Source organism: Vigna angularis, chromosome 7 (assembly GCF_016808095.1).
Source record: "Vigna angularis cultivar LongXiaoDou No.4 chromosome 7, ASM1680809v1, whole genome shotgun sequence".
Classification (NCBI taxonomy): domain Eukaryota; kingdom Viridiplantae; phylum Streptophyta; class Magnoliopsida; order Fabales; family Fabaceae; genus Vigna; species Vigna angularis.
The window spans coordinates 13,008,232-13,026,966 of NC_068976.1; the positions used below are offsets into that span (position 1 = coordinate 13,008,232).

General features: G+C 30.8%; 2 protein-coding genes and 2 long non-coding RNA genes across 4 annotated transcripts; 1 reads left to right on the forward strand and 3 right to left on the reverse strand.

The window, feature by feature from the left end:
• Positions 1–2,075: 2,075 nt before the first annotated feature.
• Positions 2,076–2,622, reverse strand: LOC128197702 (uncharacterized). The gene is made up of 3 exons (XR_008250350.1): positions 2,418–2,622; positions 2,239–2,295; positions 2,076–2,124 (listed from the first exon to the last, which is right to left on the reverse strand). It is a non-coding gene; the product is annotated as an uncharacterized LOC128197702 (long non-coding RNA).
• Positions 2,623–4,205: 1,583 nt separating this feature from the next.
• LOC108337911 (uncharacterized) lies at positions 4,206–5,175 on the forward strand. Its single transcript, XR_001832961.2, has 3 exons — positions 4,206–4,560; positions 4,646–4,761; positions 4,964–5,175. It is a non-coding gene; the product is annotated as an uncharacterized LOC108337911 (long non-coding RNA).
• A 10,609-nt stretch (positions 5,176–15,784) lies between these two features.
• LOC108337748 (17.9 kDa class II heat shock protein) lies at positions 15,785–16,546 on the reverse strand. The gene has a single exon (XM_017574331.2). It carries the CDS (start codon positions 16,442–16,444, stop codon positions 15,968–15,970), a length of 477 nt encoding a protein of 158 aa, XP_017429820.1. The 5' UTR covers positions 16,445–16,546; the 3' UTR covers positions 15,785–15,967.
• Positions 16,547–17,789: 1,243 nt separating this feature from the next.
• LOC108337763 (17.9 kDa class II heat shock protein) lies at positions 17,790–18,516 on the reverse strand. The gene has a single exon (XM_017574352.2). It carries the CDS (start codon positions 18,426–18,428, stop codon positions 17,952–17,954), a length of 477 nt encoding a protein of 158 aa, XP_017429841.1. The 5' UTR covers positions 18,429–18,516; the 3' UTR covers positions 17,790–17,951.
• Between the last annotated feature and the right edge of the window lie 219 nt (positions 18,517–18,735).

Here is an 18,735-nt window from a genome sequence, read left to right on the forward strand (position 1 = left end):
TTAATGAGATTATTCTAATACATAGCTTATTGCTGTATTTGTGGGTTGTTACATTTAGTCTTCTAAATGACAAATTAAATTATATATCTTTTTTTTATCTTTTTTTGTTTCTTACTATAAAATAGTGTAAAATATTCTTCTCAATAAAAAGAACATAGAGTATTTCTACATAACGGACGGAATTTCATAATTCACTATAATATAACATTTATACCCCTAATAATGTTTTAGATAATTTTATACAAAATTAATATATAATTTAATTTGAAAATAAAACACAAATTTTTAAAATAATTTAAATATATATATATATATATATATATATATATAAATATATATTACATTAAATAAACTTCATTTACATTAAAATAAAAATAATGGTGCCATTTAATAAAACACCCTTTTTTTATGTTAATCCGGAAAAGATTTTGAAAGTTCTTTCAAGTTTCTTTGAGGGAAGGAAATTGAATAAGAAATATTTTGAAGTATAAACATCCAAAAGTCTTAGAAAAAACTAGAAAAACAAAATGCAAGAATAAAAAAATGTAAGAAAATTGGTACTAATGATAAAAATAAATTATTAAGATGAACGCATAAATCCATATAAAGAAAATAATGATAGTGAATCCCTAACTTGTGGGAGAAGAAGAATCTCTAATTTGCATGTTCGCATGCGAATATAAAAATTGGGGGAAAATGAGATAAGTTTGGTTGAATCCCTAGTATGAAGTTGGAGATGTTTTTGATTTAGTAAAATTTTGGTATTAGTTTTTTTGGTATTTTGGGAACTTGCAAATTATAGAATTTGATTTTCTATTAGGTGAGTTTTTCTGTTACCAATCATCTCGAGAAAATTAGGATTCTCAGATTTATTACTCATTGCATCAAATTAAAATTTTCACAATTGGTCTTAGTTACATAAATCTTTATTTTGAGCATTAGGATATTTGATCTAGAGTTTGTGATTAAAAAAATTAGTCTCTTATGATTATTTTCACTACAAAAAATTGTAATTTTACCAGGGGTTTTTTTAAATATTATGGGCGGTTTTAACCCCCACAAATCACATTTTTCGCGGTTGGAAAAATCGTTGGGAAAACGCCCGTCGCCAAGCAAGTACCGGCGGTTCAGGAAAAAACCGCCGGTATTAGCGGGATTTCCAGAAACCGCCGGAATTTTCAGGGGTTTTGTAAAAACCGCCGGAATTAGCGGGAGTTTTGTGAAAACCGCCAGGAATAACAGAGTTACTAAAAAACCGCCGGAACTAGCTGGAGTTATCTCAAAACCACCCCTATTTTGCATGGTTTAGCTTACCGGGGTTAAAACCACCGGGAATTTATATAGTTTATTTTGTTTATTGTAATAAAATTAGACTATGATAAAAATGGTTTTATTGACAAAACAAACAATAAATTAATATGAACTAAAATTGAATAATATTGTATAAAATAAATTACATTGTTCAACCTAATATCATTCATACAACTAATTGTTCATACATCAAAATTAAAAAGAAAGATGTTCATTACATATGTTCAATATAGATGTTCAATACAAATGTTCAATACTAAAAGTATGACTCAAAGATATTCAATAACAATATCTAATTTTCTTCTTCATTACATCCATTGTTTGGCCCACTCCCTTATCAGATACCTAAAATATAACATAATAGTTAGTTGATAATATATTTAATAAAAAAATCATACAAATAAATTTAACAATTATTACCGATGATCATTAAAATAGTGCAAAGTGTTATATTACAACTTATACACTTATTGTATGTTCACTAATACACTGACAAATACTCTAATTTATAAAATAATATAAGATTCTTTAAAATAATAATAGTGTAGATAAAACCTTTAGTCATAAAAGTAAAAAGGTAAGATTTAAAAAATAAAAGTTATGATTATAATCTAAGTTAACTTATGACAATGGCAATGTTAGGATTATAATCTAAGTTAATTATTTTCACTTCATGGGAGAGGGAGAAAAACAAGGAATGGTCCAGTTAAAGAATTTTACGTAATGGCAATATTAGATTTTAAAAGAGCAAGAACGAAGTAAACCTGCCACCACCAATTTCACCCTCAAAAGTGAAGAGCTTTTCACACATTGCTGTCAACAAAAGGCAACAATAAATTAACCTTCAAATATAACTAAAACAAATGGCCCTTTTCTTAATGCATATCAAGTTCAAAACCTGTTTAAAACAACACATCTAAAATTTACCAGTAAGAATATGATGTGCACGTGCAATTGCATCTATAGTCTTCCAGATGATGCAATCTAAATATTCAAGAAAAAATAGTCAAGATACATGCCAGGTATCTAATTAGAGAAGGAAATTCATTTTTATTCTACAACCCAGCAATAAATTATTAATACAAAATAATGAGACAATAGCTTACGATGACTTTTCCATTCAAAGCATCGGATCTCCCATAAGAGACATATGCATCAACAACATAAGCAATCTCATGAATTTCTACACGATATACAAATAAATATGGTTAAATTTGGACTCCTTTAACAAAGAATCAACAATCTTGTAAATTTATTTTAGGTTTCCTTTTTTATAAAGAGCATTTATACGTGATGAGATTAATAGGTTGTTATGTAATGTTATGGTTTTGGATTCTTGATATAAAAGTATGTATTTTGTAAATGATAAATGTGTGTGATATGAAATGGAAAGTATGCTAATGTGATGAAATAATGTTATATATAGTTGGTGGTTGTTTTATGCATATGAGTCAGGAGAAAATTAATGAGGAGTATAAAAAATATGAAAATGTTTCGAGAGGTTATATCATATGAAAATATGAGAGGAATGTAATGAAATGTTTCAAAGAAGTTATTTTTGAAGGAATTCTTTAAGAGATAATAATTGTGTTCACTTTGTCTCAATTTTAGAAAAGTATCAACTTCATCCACAATCGCATTAATGTGCATCAATAAATTCATTCCGTTAATTTTTCGAAATTAATTGTGTGGTGATGTGGCAAAACAAATTTGTAATGTATAAAAATATAGTAAATAAAAAGAAACGAAAGAGCCACACAGTAATATCAAATTCAAATCATTATCTTCTCTATTTCTGCATGTACTTACTCTGCATATGTTCTTCCTTTTCACTCATACATTTTATCAATTTCTCGAAACATTTCATTATCCTCACATTTTCTCCGCACAAGGGAAAACATATCTTAATAACAATAATAATGATCAAAGTTACATTCTATACTGAAATGTAATCAATCTGGTATTGTACACATGGATAACTTCAAATGGTCAAGTGAACAAGTATTAAGTTCAAATTTTTCAAGACATTTTCTCATTCAAGACAAGCAAAACCTCCCCTCATTGTGGTAATGTAAAATCCAAGAACTCCCTTACTTCATGTGCATCAAGAAAAGATGGAAAGGTGCCAAGGTCACTATCCAAATTAAACTAAACCCCATTAATTTTCCTCAATGCAACCTACTGCCTACTTCTCCAAATCCCACGAAACCTAGACACAATCGTCCTGATGCAATTTGAAATTATGGTTAGGGTTTTCATTGTCTTCACCCCAAAAAAGAAGGGGAAGAAAGAAGAAGGACGTGAACATTGTGGTATTAAAAAAGGTGTCTCAAATCGTCTTCTTCATCATTGCGGTATTCTTGGTGGCATAATCCTCTATGGCATTCCACATTAGCAAAAATAGCATCATGAAGGTCCACCTCTATCTTGTGAAAACGCAACATCTCAATCCAATTCAGCATAGACGGAAAGAACCCCATGTGAGAGGCTCATACATTGTTAGGGATCACCGACAAAAGGCTCCGAAGATTGTTCCAACACTAATGTGGTGATGGAGGAGACCCCTAACTACTTCCAAAATTGATAACTTTTTTTCTAAACCATAATCCCAAATTTTCACATTAGTGTGGATTATACGTTACAAATATATTTTGTTACAAATAATGAACTAGATTAATATATATTAACACGATTGTGGACAAGAACCAAGTAAATCTACTATCCTAAAAGTGGAATCTCCTGAAAAATTAAACTTTTTTCTTAATTTATCATATAAATCCAATCTTACACAAATTTTAAAAGAATTTATCTTCAAATCTACTCTTAGTCACCTCTAAAATCACTTAAAAATATAAATACAAATTTATCAAAAATCCCCTTAAATTTATCAAAATTCATTCCCGAAAATAAACACATCTAAATCTCCGCTCTCTCCATTATTGCCCATTTCTATTTTGCCATTCTTCATCATGTGTGAGAAACTTAATTCCATATTCGTTCCTCTGCCTCATCCTTTTTCGAGATGGATCACATGAACTCCTCCAACGCTGGCGAACTCATAAAGCACGAGGGTTTCATCGACAGTAGCTTCCTCCTCAATTGCAAGGCTAGGAACGGTTATGTGATTGTGTAACCCTACTTGATTGCGTAGTAGGTTGGGTAGCAGTTCGTCTTTGCGTAGCACTTCGCGTCTTCCATTCTCGAGTTCTATATTCTTGTTGTCTTCCTCTGTCATTGCATCTTGAAGAGGTTAGTACTTTCCTAACCCAAAAATGTTATATTGAAATTTGCTTAAATTTTGGGATTAAAAGAGCAAAATGTTTTGATTTAATAGGTATCACCGGATTGTTTGAGAGATTGGTGTCCTTCCTTTCGGAGAATTTGAAGGTGTTTCGGAAGACAGAGTTTCAATCTTGTCGCTGGGTGAAGTCGCTGCACATTGTTCCTCAAGTGAGTGTTCCTCTTCCTCGCCATCCCTAATTGGACTCTGGTTGTTGTCACTGCTCATCTCTTATTTATTGTAATTGGTGCTCATACGACTGTTTCGGTGTTGCCATTATTGTATTTTTTTCGATGTTATGCATTGTGTTGCCATTGGAGATCACTGTTTTGGCGTAACTTACTTCTGTGTGCACTGTGTTTCTGGTTGCAGGTGCTCAATATCAATATGTTTCAGAAACAGCCCAACGGCAATGACGAGGTAAATCATCCGTTTCAGAACCGTCATTCCAGAATGCTAAAACATTGTTCGTGTTATTGTGCTTTTATTACTTTCCAAAATGGCACTCTTTTATAAAAACATTTTATCTTTCATAAAAAGTACATTGTATTCATTGAGATCTAATGACAATCTTTTAAATTTGATATGGTTTATTTAATTTGGGTAAATTGATATGATGTCTTAACTAAAAAGTTCAATAATAATAAAAAAAAATATAATGAAAAATGATGGTTTCCGTAAAAACAATGGCAGTAGTTAGATGTTAAGTTTCTTGACTTTCAAGCTCAACGTTGACTCATCACTGTATACATCAATTTATGGTAATCCAGTAAACCATGAACATGGACATGGCATTCATACTAGTCCACAAAAGTGGTCAAAGTCATCTTTTTAGGGTTCCACATATTTTTTATGGAAGGGCCCACCACATATTTTTGTGTTTAATGAATTTAGAAAAAAACATTTATAAACTATGCTCTCTAATATTCTCTTTGTGATCATCTCTAGTATAGTTATTTGTAAAAACTATTTAGAGTCAGCAATGATCCTTATTAAAATTTATATTTGGACATTTATAAAAATATCACTAGTATTTCAACAAGGAAAGTTGCTTAATCTTTGTATATGAATTTTGTTGTTTTTTTTTTTAATTTTTTGTTTGTTCTTAATTAATTATGTCTTCAAATTGTGATGGATACTGATTTTAATAATTAATATTTAAATACTAAAGTGATTTATTATATAAAATATTTGAATATAGATAACATATATAAGACTATAAATAAATAAAGTCATTTAAGCTATTTTATATTTTTTTTAAGTCTCAAAAATTGTGTCTATTCATAAAAACTGTCATACTTATCAATTTGTAGCAATTAAAAAAATCGCAAACCTCCACACAAATGTTCATCATGCATACTTTTCTACTCTCCTATCTACATTTCAGTGGATCCCACATAAGTTATTTCATCATACTTTGTGTTATTGCCATCCAATCAAGCTCACCATTTTCTCATATTTTCTTTCCTTTTGTTTTCTTCTCTCCAGCAGTGATGAAAATTACCAAAATTGATAATTTTTAATAAATTTCAATCACATGAAAATATTTTTAAAAATAATACTTAAATCCATTTTTAATTATATAATTTCATGTTTTCTTTTAATAAAAATTATATATATATATATATATATATATATATATATATATATTTATCTTCACACGCTTTAAAATCAAACAATAATAATATATTGGTATGCGTCATTCAATTTCTAATATAGAATTATTGATGTATTATTCACACAAGATATTAATAACAATACTTTATAATAATAAGTTTTGAAAAGACGAAGAACTGAATGTTATTTTGTTTTTTGGTCAGAATTATAAGTTAATGAAATCACTAGGATGGAAGATTTTAAACAGATAATAATGTTTGAAAAAATGGCCCTAAAATTAACCTTATTTATACAAAACAAAATTTGATTAGAAGAGTGGAGGCACATTGACTTGGAACATAGTAAACCAAAACATGGTGATGATTGGAAGAAAGAAGATTAAGATTATGAATTTCACAGTTCCATCAAATACTAAAATTTCTGCGGTCCACTCACTCTTCTAAACCTTCTTTCTCTTTCATGCTCATAGTCACTTTAACTTCACAACTTTTGTTTCTTTTACTTTTGTTAAATAATTTGAAAAAACTGACATATTATGTCATTATCCTTAGATTAGCGTTAACTAAAACGAAGTAAAATAAATATTGACTAAGCGAATTTTTAAAATGACGCGGTTTAATAAAGAATGATGTGATATGAAATTTCGTTTTCTAAAAATAAAAAATTGGTGAATATTTGATAAAATAGATTTTGTGTAAAAATTAGGAATTCAATTAGTAGGTTCATTAAGAAAGTTTAGGGATTGAAAAATTAATTATTGAAATTAGGATCTTTTAAAGTTATTAATGTTAGATTTTATTTTACTACTACTAAATCTTTTTATCTTTATCATGGGTTACCACTAAATCTTATTGCTAGTCTAGTGGATCTTTTCTTGTGTCTCGTGAGTTTTGAACCATGACTAAACAATTGGAAAATCTTAACTTCTTTGTGAAACCCTAAAATGGGAAAATATTCTCAATTGCTTTATGCTCTTGTCTTGTTATATAACAATTGATAAAAAGGAAATACAAAACTTGGATGTCCCATGTAGCGACTCCAAATCCCTATTTGTCACGTTGTCCTGACGGCTAGTTGCAAATCCCCTATGAGCGACGAGCCCTCTTCACTAGCTTAGGTTCGTATTGTGTTGCTCTATGTTTGTTTCCTGGCCCGTTCTTCTTTGTTTCCTTTGTTCCCTCACACTGTCGTTGTTCTTTTGTCTCGTGAGTTTCGAATCACGACCAAACAATTGAAAAATCTCAATTTATTTACAAAACCTTAAAATTGGGAAAATTTTCAAATTACTTTCTGCTCTTCGTTCTACTTTTGAGGAGCCATTCTTGGGAGGCACACCGTTCCTTTTTCTCCCTGGCAAAAGCATTGTGGAAGAGCTACAAGCGAGACCAGAGGTGGAGATCTTGCTTAGTCACAAGGTTTCGTGTGTTAGGATGTACGATATGTAGTAGATTGATCTTGGTTGTGGTGTCGCAAGGTTTTGTTGCAAGTGGTGGCACGATGATCTCCCTTTCCATCACTGATTGTGTTAGTTGGTTGCACCAGTGGTGAGGTTGTTGCTATTCACCAATTTTCAATTTTAAAAAAACCAAATTTCACATCACATACGTTTTTATTAAGCCACGACATTTAAAAACTCTATAACGACATGTCTAATCACTATTTATGTAACGTTGTTTAACCAATTTAACGGCAAGGACCAGATTGCATCAATTTTTCAAAATTAGGGATCAATTGACACAAAAGTTAATAGAGGAACCGATTTGCGACTTTGATACGAAAATTGACCATTGAAATAATTTAACCTTTCTTTTTCAATTCTCATTAGGGATGATGAACATGGAACAAAAAGATTAGTAAAGAATGAAAATTTTTCAACCAAAATATTATATTACTTATGTTTTTTAGAAATATTCCAAATTATGTTTTTTATATATGTATGTGTATGTGTGTGCTTAAATATTTATGCTTATATTCTTATTTTCATTTAATTAAATGAAAGTTAATTTATATCTTAATTGGAAATTAGAGTAAATTGTAACATCCCATTTAATAATGTATAACTACTAAATATAATATTATATGATAATCAACTAGCAGTACAACTATTATGTGATAAGTGTTATAAAAATACTTATAATTCATGGGTATTTTTAACCTTAAATTTGTATTTATTCATGTATTATATGTTTTTTCATGGAAGGATGTAAATTTTTCTGTTTATTTTAATTTAAATATTATGTGGTCTTTTGTAGATTGTTGTGTAGAAAAATAGAGATTTAAAGAAGATTGTTGCCACAACCTTTTTTGCGCAGCCACCATTTGCTCACTCAACGAAGGAGAAAGATACTCGTTAAGCAAGTATATTGACTCGCTTAGTGAGACAGATCACTTAAAAGCGAAACAAAAGTTTATTCTCGCCCGATGAATGTGTATTCTCACCCAACAAAAGGGTAATTTTTGAAAGTGGTTATTTAATCGTGAATGAACAAAGAAGTTGGTTATCGTGGTGTGTGGAAACGCATAGAAACTCGAAATTCGGTCAGAGACGACTCTAGGGTTCAATCATCAATTTCCATCAAACTTGTATGTTCTAGATTCATAGGAGTATTTAAACTCCCATTTAATTAGGATTTGATGTAATAAACTCAACATGATGTAAATTTCCTTGTGCAATATAATTTATTTTTGTTCATATGTTTTATCTGGAATAGTAATGTGTATGTTGGAATATCATGCCTTTTTTAATGTATCTAATCATTGGAGAATGAATTGAAACATAGACACAAATAGAGCACCCAAGAGGATTGGTTCTAGGAATGGATTCAATCTCTCTTGGTCATTCTAGACATTTGATTTTAATGCAAATTGTATGCTTATTTAACTAAGGAATTAGTAATTTAACATATAGATTTAGAACTTGCCCCTAAGCAATTAGGACTAGTATGCTTTTGATGTGAATGCTTGAATTAGATAGAGATATATTGTATAGAGTTTTTACATAATTTGATTTATGAAATTCAATCCTAATGAAGCTTTTAGTGAATCATTTTACTAAACTTATAAATTTGTTGTCATAAATGCGTTTTACTTTGCTATGAATCAAACCATACTTTTATCAAAGCTATAGTTAGTAAATAACAATAATTAGACGAACAAGCACAAATCCCTTAGGAAAAACGATACTTGGACTTCCATTTTAATACTTATAACGAATTGGTTCACTTGCCATAAAGTTAACAATATCCTCGCCCAACGAGTGTGCATAATTCTACATAACAAAATTTTATAGATTTATGTCATTCTAGTTCTGCAAAATCAGTTTAACACACCAGAGATGTCAAAACAACCAACCATCAAGTTATGCACAATTCAATGACTAAATTCACCTCAAATACAATCTCAACCATACAAGATATCAACATTCCAACATATGATCACTAAAGACGATTCAAAACTCTAACCTAACTCAATAGGTCATAATTCAACAAACAATTCAATTTCATAAACCAACTATCATACAAGCATATAGTCAGAAATTATAAGTTGTTTATCAGTTAAAATCAATGTAATTAGTTTCTCTTACGTGTCAGATGACAAAATGGCTCTAAAGATCCTACAATAATTCCAAAAGCACAAGAAACTCTATATGCTCATACAAACAACATAAACACGATCAGAGTACACCATTAAGACCATTTATCAGTAAAGATTCTTATAGGAGACTCAGACCCCACATGCAAGCTAAAACCATCTGCATGCACAAAAACACGCATAGACTAAGGAAAAGAGCATAAACCAACTTACTCTTTTAGATAAACTAATCGGATACAGTTGAAGATCTCGCCTTAAAGATTACTCGGGTGGTCTCCGATCTTCAGACAAATGAACAAGTGGTTAGAAAGTTTAGAGAGGGTAGAGAACTCTAAAAAAAGAGAATTTTAGAGATATGATGTGATTTAGAATAATGAATGTCGTTTATAAGAATTCTATTTATACGTTAAACTTTTACTATTAAAATAATTGAGTCTCACTATTTTTAACTCACTAACAATTTTAAAACATGATTTTCTAAAATTTTACACAAATAAAATATTTAAATAATCTAAAGCCTATAATAGTAAATTAATTGTGATATATGATATAACAAATAAATTAAAGTATGATTCAAATTTGAAACAAATATTTTGAATAATTAATTTTGAATTTTATTTCAAGTACTTGTTTTTTAATGTATGAAAAATGCATATTAACCTTGATTAAATCTTGATAATTTCTAAATAGAAAAGATATAAGTATCTTTATACAGATAATTATTTTTGTTTCTTTAATAAATGAAGTATTCACCCTTATGTTTTAATAAAGTAACACTCTTTTATTGATATTTTAATTATTATATGTTTAGATATTGAGATTTTATAGATAAATTTAAGAAATATAATATTTTATCTTTTATTGGTATTTTGATTATTATCTTTTTAGATAATTAAGATTTTCTTTAATAATTTGGAAAAGATAAGTATTTGGTTTATAATTTTATACATAAGTGGAAATCACAAAGGATTAAAGAATATATCAACAAAATCAGTTATCAATAGAGTTGGTTACTTCAAGTACAAATTTCAAGTTTAACCCAGCGTGTTCTACATTTCTAAAAATCTATAAATAGAAGGTTTTACAAAGTTGAAATTCAATTCTTGGGTAGAAACTCATTCTAGAAACCGGAGGCATTCATCATTATTTATTTTTTAGTGTTCACAATGTATAAGAGTAACTAACTCCCTTATTCACGAGGTTAGACATAATGTATCTTAATTTTTTATGATTTTTGTTATTCAATATATTTCGTTTCCATTACTTTTGTTTCTATTCTCGTTGATAACTGCATGATAATTTATTGAGTGCATTATGGATATCTTATTATTGGTCACAATGTTGGAACCTATACTAGGATAGAATAATTAATTGATTATGTATCTAGAAATCCAAACTTAATACTTAATGTAAAGTTTTAATAAAAAGATCTAAACATTAGGACTTTTATTAATAAATTTAGACTTATTTCTAACACATAAGACTTGATAAATAGTGGTATGAAAATACTATGATAAATAGTGGTATGAAAATACTAGAATAGAAATTAAAAATATATTGTTTAGTGATTTCATATTGATTTGATACATGGAATCTAACCACAATGAAGTATTTCTACATAAGTATTTTTATACATTTAATGGCAGTCTAGATCTTAGAATTATTCTAAAAGAATTTAAATCTTTTTATTATTCAAAAGTTATTTAACGTAAATTAATGAATAAATATATTTTTTTCTAAACAACGTAAGTCTACGTAGAAAAACAATATCAGAACTTACTCATTTATTACTTGGTTATATATGATCTAAGATATGACTGTTTATATAATTTTTTAAAATTAAAAAATTTTAAAAATAAAATAAAAACTTAAAATTTAAAAAATAAAAAAATTCGTGAATTGACGTGTTACACGTACGACAGTTATGTCAACTTTAAAAAGTAAAAGAACTAAATTAACCCAAAAAAATTAAGCGAAATAAACCAACGAAACTACGAGAACTAAATATATAATTAAGTCTATATTAAAATTATAGAATTGCAAGAAGTTACTTCATTAAAGTTGTGTTTTTTCATAATATTCTATCAATTTTTTTTTTCTTTTCTAGGTTCTATAATTGGTTATAGGAATTCATTTTCAGACAACTGAAACTCGATTGTGGAAATTTAAAATACCTACAAATATTTTAATTTTTTCAATGACAACTATGTTATTCTAGCTAAGATAAATTCATTCAATTATTCACTTCTAAGTAAAAGTATGTTTTAATTTTGATATTTTAACTATACTCACACTCTAAAAAATAAGCTTAATAATAGATTCATTTGTCTATATTGTAACCTTGAATATATATATATATATATATATATATATATATATATATATATATATATATATATATATATATATATATATATATATATATTGTTCATACACAGATCAAATATCCGTAAGATACTTCTTCACACTTTTCAGTCCTCACATCGTAATATGTGATGTTCCACTTCACTTCCAAATAGTCTAAAATATGGTAGGATTGTGGTATCTACAACATTCAAGGTGGAGTGTGCCTTTAAAACATACTTTAACTCTAAATCAAATCATAATAAATGTTATATTGAATGTGTAGTAATTTAGCTTGTGAACTGTAATTTTACAATGAAGTTATGGATTTTAATTTAGTTGGACCTAGGTTGTGTAGATAATTTACCTTAAGTTTTTTAAGATTTTGTTAATGTGATTTATGCCTAAACCTTCCATGTTAATTATAGTTCATCCTTAATAGCTATTGGCATTTTATCCTCATTAGCTATGGTCAAGATGTTATGACACTATATTGCTGAGATATTCTCATTGTTAATATATCTTCAGTGAATGTTAACACTATATTGTGTAGTAATTTATCTTCACACTAAATTAGCTATGGTCCAGATGTTATGACACTATATACTTCAGTGAATGAGCAACCCAACCTTGACAAGCTTTGGGAATGGACAATATGTGTCTTCCCTCATAAATCTTGAACGTGTTACAGTCGACAAGACATGAGGGAATATAGCTTACAATGACGTTCTTGTGCTGTGGATCATTTGGTGCACGTGTATAACATCCCAAAGATACAATATCAAAATCATATAAGAGAATTATCACAATTAATAATATTCCAGATCAGTCTTACAAAATAAAGAACGTACGGTTGTGGTCGAACGGCCTTACAACATACTAAGAGTTAAAATAGCACACTAGATACAACTAGGTCGAATGGTTTACAACAGACCTATACGAAACGGTCCTACAAAAGAAATGGCCAAAAGATGACTGAACAGTCATACCAAGAAAAACAATAACTGACCGGTTCTACTGTTTGGCCTTAACTTCCACTTCGACCAGATTTTCTTCTAATGCCTCTTCCAGCAAATCTTCTCTTTCTGCTCACATCCATACGGATGATCATTGCAACAGAAAGACAACCAACGAACGTACAAAAGACAAGACAGGAAATAGGGTAAGCTTATGTAATTCAATTTAATCATCAACATGTACTTCACACAATGCAATTAAACCAGATAATTTCATTCACTTTTGCATGTAAAGTCTAATAGTAGACTCTGACTGTCCGGACTGTATGAATTCTGTGTAGCTACGACGTTCGTGCATCCGGGTGTTGTAGTAACTGGGATACCCTCAACAGTTGTCACCCGAGGTTAGTCCTATCTGTCCAAATTAACCATAAGCTGTCATTCCCACTCATGACTTACCCTTCTCTACGTGAGAACGAGTTATCACGGAATATCAGGATGAACCGCCAGCTTAGCATGCCCACATTCATACTTTACCAAATTTCCAATATTCATTCATGAGCTATTCCTCCCCGGAACGCTCGTTCATAATCCAATTCATTTCATACACATCATATTTCATCATCCTTCATTAATAAGACCTAAATGCGATCAATTTGAATAAACGTCTTTGAAGATATCAAATGTCAAACGTTAACTTCGACTCTGAACAAGACCGAACGCTTGGAGTGAGACCAAAGGTCTTCAGTTCCAAGCGGATCAAAACCGAGAGAGAGAGAATCATTGGTTTAAGAAAGGGAGTGATTAACATAATATTTCTCGAGGATGATTAGAACCAAACGTTTATATACTAAGTGAGCCAATTGGATGAACTAACTCACGAGTTAGACCGAACACCAACAAACCTAGGCCGAGTACTAAAACTCTAGGCCGGAACCAATTTAGACAAACACTTAGGATATCAAATAAGGGTACATAACTGGATCTGGTGAAGAGACCGAACGTCAATATATATACTTAACTTTTGAATGAGTTGAACATCAAGAAAATCAGAATGTCAGTCAAAGACTGAACACTATGATGAGCGAACCCTATTGGGCTTGGACGAACGCTCTTATTATGAAGTTAGCTTACGAAAACTAGAACAAGTACCTGGTATAAGACCAAACACTTGCTTAGTACGAACACTTGGTATAAGACTACGCACTACTAAACTTATAGAAAAAAGGATTGATGAATGTAATAGATACCATTTTAAATAGTGTTTAAGAACAAACAAAAATATACAAATACATATAGATATACTTAAGTTTATAACCGAATACCAAGGAACGACTACCCTTGGCCGAACGCTCATGCACAGTATTACAAAACGAAGACGTTCGTCCTCAACTAGGATTCTTCCCAAATGAAAGAATTCAATTCCAACCAAGTTCATTAGAAAAACCGAACGGTCAAGGACCGTTCAATGACGAACGTACACTTTCATAGGAAAATTTCATACTAGAATTCTTTATATCAATTCATTTCTCAACATCTATTTTCATAAAATCAAACATCCATATCATATAGTAAATAATCATACTTCATATAGTCAAAACATATCAACAATCATACTTCATATATGTCAACGGTTGCGACAATATACATTCAGCAACTCAACAAACATGCATTCATTAAAACGAACGTAGAAACTAACATACAATCAAATTATATAAGCTTCCCTTACCTCTAACGTGACCGAACGTTCACAGAGACAGAGTACAATTTCACCACTACAAGTTCTTCTACCTTCAACGCTCGACAATTTTCCAACTAAACCAAATAAAACCAAAACACTATTAGAACCTCTCATTTTAGAGGAGGGTGATCAACACATGAAACCAGGACTTGGTTTGCATGTTCAGGAAAACGCACGACTGAATGAAGGGAAGAACTTACCAGCTCAGCTTCCCAAACCGAACGATTTAACTGGAAGCTCTTGACGCTGAAAGTGCTTCTGCGGTGCCTGAATGGTGATCGGAGAAGAGAAAGTGAGTGTTTTTTAGAGAGAAGATAAAGAAATCTAGAGAGAAGGAGGAGAAAATGGTTCAAAGATTTGGAGAAGAAGGTGAACATGTAAAGAAGCGACACAGGATTTTGGAATTTGGCATTTACCACTACCGTCACCAAGACCGAACGTCCACTCTCCCGCAGCCACTTATTTTCCACTTTCTGATTTCCAAATTTTCTTCGCTTGACACCTGACGTCTACTCAGAGAAATTTTGGGTACTTTTTTATGATGTCTGACAACATGTAACAAACAAATATTTTGAGAATCGAATTGTCAGTAAACTTAAGAATTGCACCAGTGTGTCAGTAGGAGATTTCAATGAAATGATTAGATTTGAATGTATTAGAGATAAATGCTGATAGTAGTACCCTCTTCAGTTTAAGTAAAACTCCCCTTAAAAACCATTACAGTGCTTTTGTAACCTTGTATCATGATGTTACTTGGAATGTTATGCTCATATTGGTGACTTATTTGTACTTTCTGCAGGATACTGGACTGATACAACACGATATCAAAATTTATTCTCAATGTTGTAATAATTTGGATATGATCACAACTTAATTGGTAAAGGATCAGTACATCTTGAAAATTAGGACAACTATGCTAATCAGACTGCAAAAGGAGAAGATAGTTAAAGTAACATAATTTACTTATATTCACGAAATCATCAAAAGCCACAAATCACTTTAGCAAAAACACAACACAGTCAACCATAAAACTCTTCTAACAGGAAGATAAGAACTCAAACAGAGACAACACTGTTGTCTCTTCTGTTTATATCTTTATTTATGTAGTTCTTAAAAAGTTTAGCAAACTCAAGCAACCTTAACTTCAATAGTTCTTGATTTCTTGGGTTCAGGAGGAGGCAATTTCTTCACAGTGACACTAAGCACACCATCTTCACACACTGCAGAGATTTCATCAGTGTTTGCATTTTCAGGTAACACAAACTTACGCATGAATTTCCCAACCCTTCGTTCCATTCTGAGATACTTTGCCCCTTCTTTCTCTTCTTCCCTCTTTCTCTCACCGCTGATGAAAAGCACGTTACCATCTTCAACCAGAACCTTTATGTCCCCACATTTCAAACCCGGCATGTCGATCTGGAGCACATAGGAATTCGGATATTCCTTCACATCTGCAGGTGTTGCAGCCACGGCTTTCGCGTCCCGCACGTATGACAGTGTCGGAGCATTGTGTGTCTTGTCCCCGGCACTTTCCTCCGACATGTCCATGATGTGGTGCAGCGTGTGGAACAAAGGAGATTCCAGACCCATCACCCTCAAATCCATCACTTTTCAGATACGAGCAAAAAAAACCGCTTTGAAAGCAAAGATTTTTGTTTGAAATTTTGTTTAGTTTTGTGAATGTTTCTTGGTAGGGAAGAAGGTAGGTGGCTATTTAAATAGGGGAATGTACATTGTTCCAGAAAGAAATGGACGTTTCTGATGAAAACGCGCTAAATGCAAATAGTTTTCTGGAACACAAGGCTCGGTTATTTTAGTCTTTCACTTTCGAGGTCCTTCTAATAATTTCCAGAATGTTCGAGTCATTATTATTATCCATTTTCTCCTTAATACGCTTAAGGTTTATTTGATTAATCAAATATTAACTTTTATAATTTTTAATGAGTGCTTACTTTTGTAAAATAATAGTTATATTATTTATCTAAATTATTACAAAAGAATAAGTAATTTCTTTGATAAAATATAAAATTTTTCTCTTCTCCAAAAAAGATGTGAAATATAATATAGTTAATACGAGGATGATAACTAATATAAATGATAGATAAACAAAATTAAAAAACTAATAGGAACGGAGGAAGGAGAAGTATTGTATGAAAGTTGAGTGATACATTCTTTTTAATTTCTGAAATTTTAAAATTTACTACATCTCGGAAATTTATGATTTAAAAATCTGACAATTGCACTTTCTATAGAGTTTAACATGAGAACATTCTCTGACTGATTAATCATATTTATTTAAAAATAAGGTAATATGAATTCTCGTAATATAGTTGTAAATTAAAAAACAGAAAATATATAATTTTAAAATATATAAACACTTTTTTATTTTTTAGCAAATATAACGGAGGAAATAGAGTGGTTCGATTATAACTCTTAAAAAGAATGTGACTAACCAAGAAACTTGTAGATAGGACTCGTTATCAGAAATCTTACTCTTCATTTTAAAGTGTCTTCATCTTTTATTTTATTGTTCTTATTACCATAACATCAATATCCAGTTCATTAATACACTAAGTTTCTAGAAAATTTTATTTCCCTGACTCACTTATCTGATACATTCACCTAGCTCAATAGAAATCTACGATAGAACAATTTTGAAATCCATCACTCTCATCATGTTATCATGTTCTTCACCAGCAAATAAAATAGAGTCTCTGTTTCAAAAGGTTCTACCACTTCAATTCTACCACTTCAATTTTCATGATATTAGTTTGTGATAGATGGGAAGATATTTAAGAAATTATAAAGCTCCGTTTTTGGTCTTTTATGTGTGATGGTGACCATTCATGATATGAAAAAATCTATATAATTAGCTCTTAAATTCAGCTATTCCATTACACGATTGAGAGATATGTCAAAAGAGGATCGAAGAATTAGAAGTCTGAGATGATTAAACCAAAATCATGGCTGCAATTATCACAAAACTACAAAGCAACAGAGGACATTAAAAAGAAATTACAACAAAACCAAGCTAAAACATCTTGTAACAGTGAAAATGAACAACTCTTTGCCACTAAAAGACACAAACATTCATTTGTTCTGTTCTTCCATATTAAGCAATCTTCACTTCAATAGTCCTAGGCTTCTTGGGTTCAGGAGGAGGCAATTTCTGCACAGTAACACTAAGAACGCCATCTTGACACACAGCAGAGATTGCATCAATGTTTGCATTTTCAGGTAAAACAAACTTGCGCATGAATTTCCCAACTCTTCGTTCCATTCTCAGAAACTTCACCCCTTCTTTCTCTTCTTTCCTCTTTCTCTCTCCGCTAATCAAAAGCACGTTATCATCTTCAACCTGAACCTTTATGTCACCAGATTTCAACCCCGGCATATCGACCAGGAACACGTAGAAATTCGGATATTCTTTCACATCCGCAGCTGTTGCAGCCATCGCTTTCGCGTCTCGCACGTATTTCTGTGTCGGAGCATTGTTTGTCTTCTCTTCTACACCCTCCTCCGACATGTCCATCATGCGGTGCAGCGTGTGGAACAATGGAGATTCCAAACCCATCACTCTGAAATCCATCACTTTTCAGATACGAGAAAAGCTGTTTAGAAAGCCAAGATTTTTGTTTGAGAATTTGTTTTGTGGATATTTCTTGGTTGGGAAGAAGCTATGAGGCTATTTAAATGGGGAACTTACCTTGTTCCAGAAACAAATGGAAGTTTCTGATGTAAGCCAATACCACTAATTGCAAATAGAAGTTTCCGGAAGAACAATACTGGGTTACGTTATTAGTCCTTGACTTTCCGGATCCTTCTAATAATTTCTGGAATTTAACTCATTATTACAATTATCCAATATTTATAAATAATAAACATTCGTAGGTACA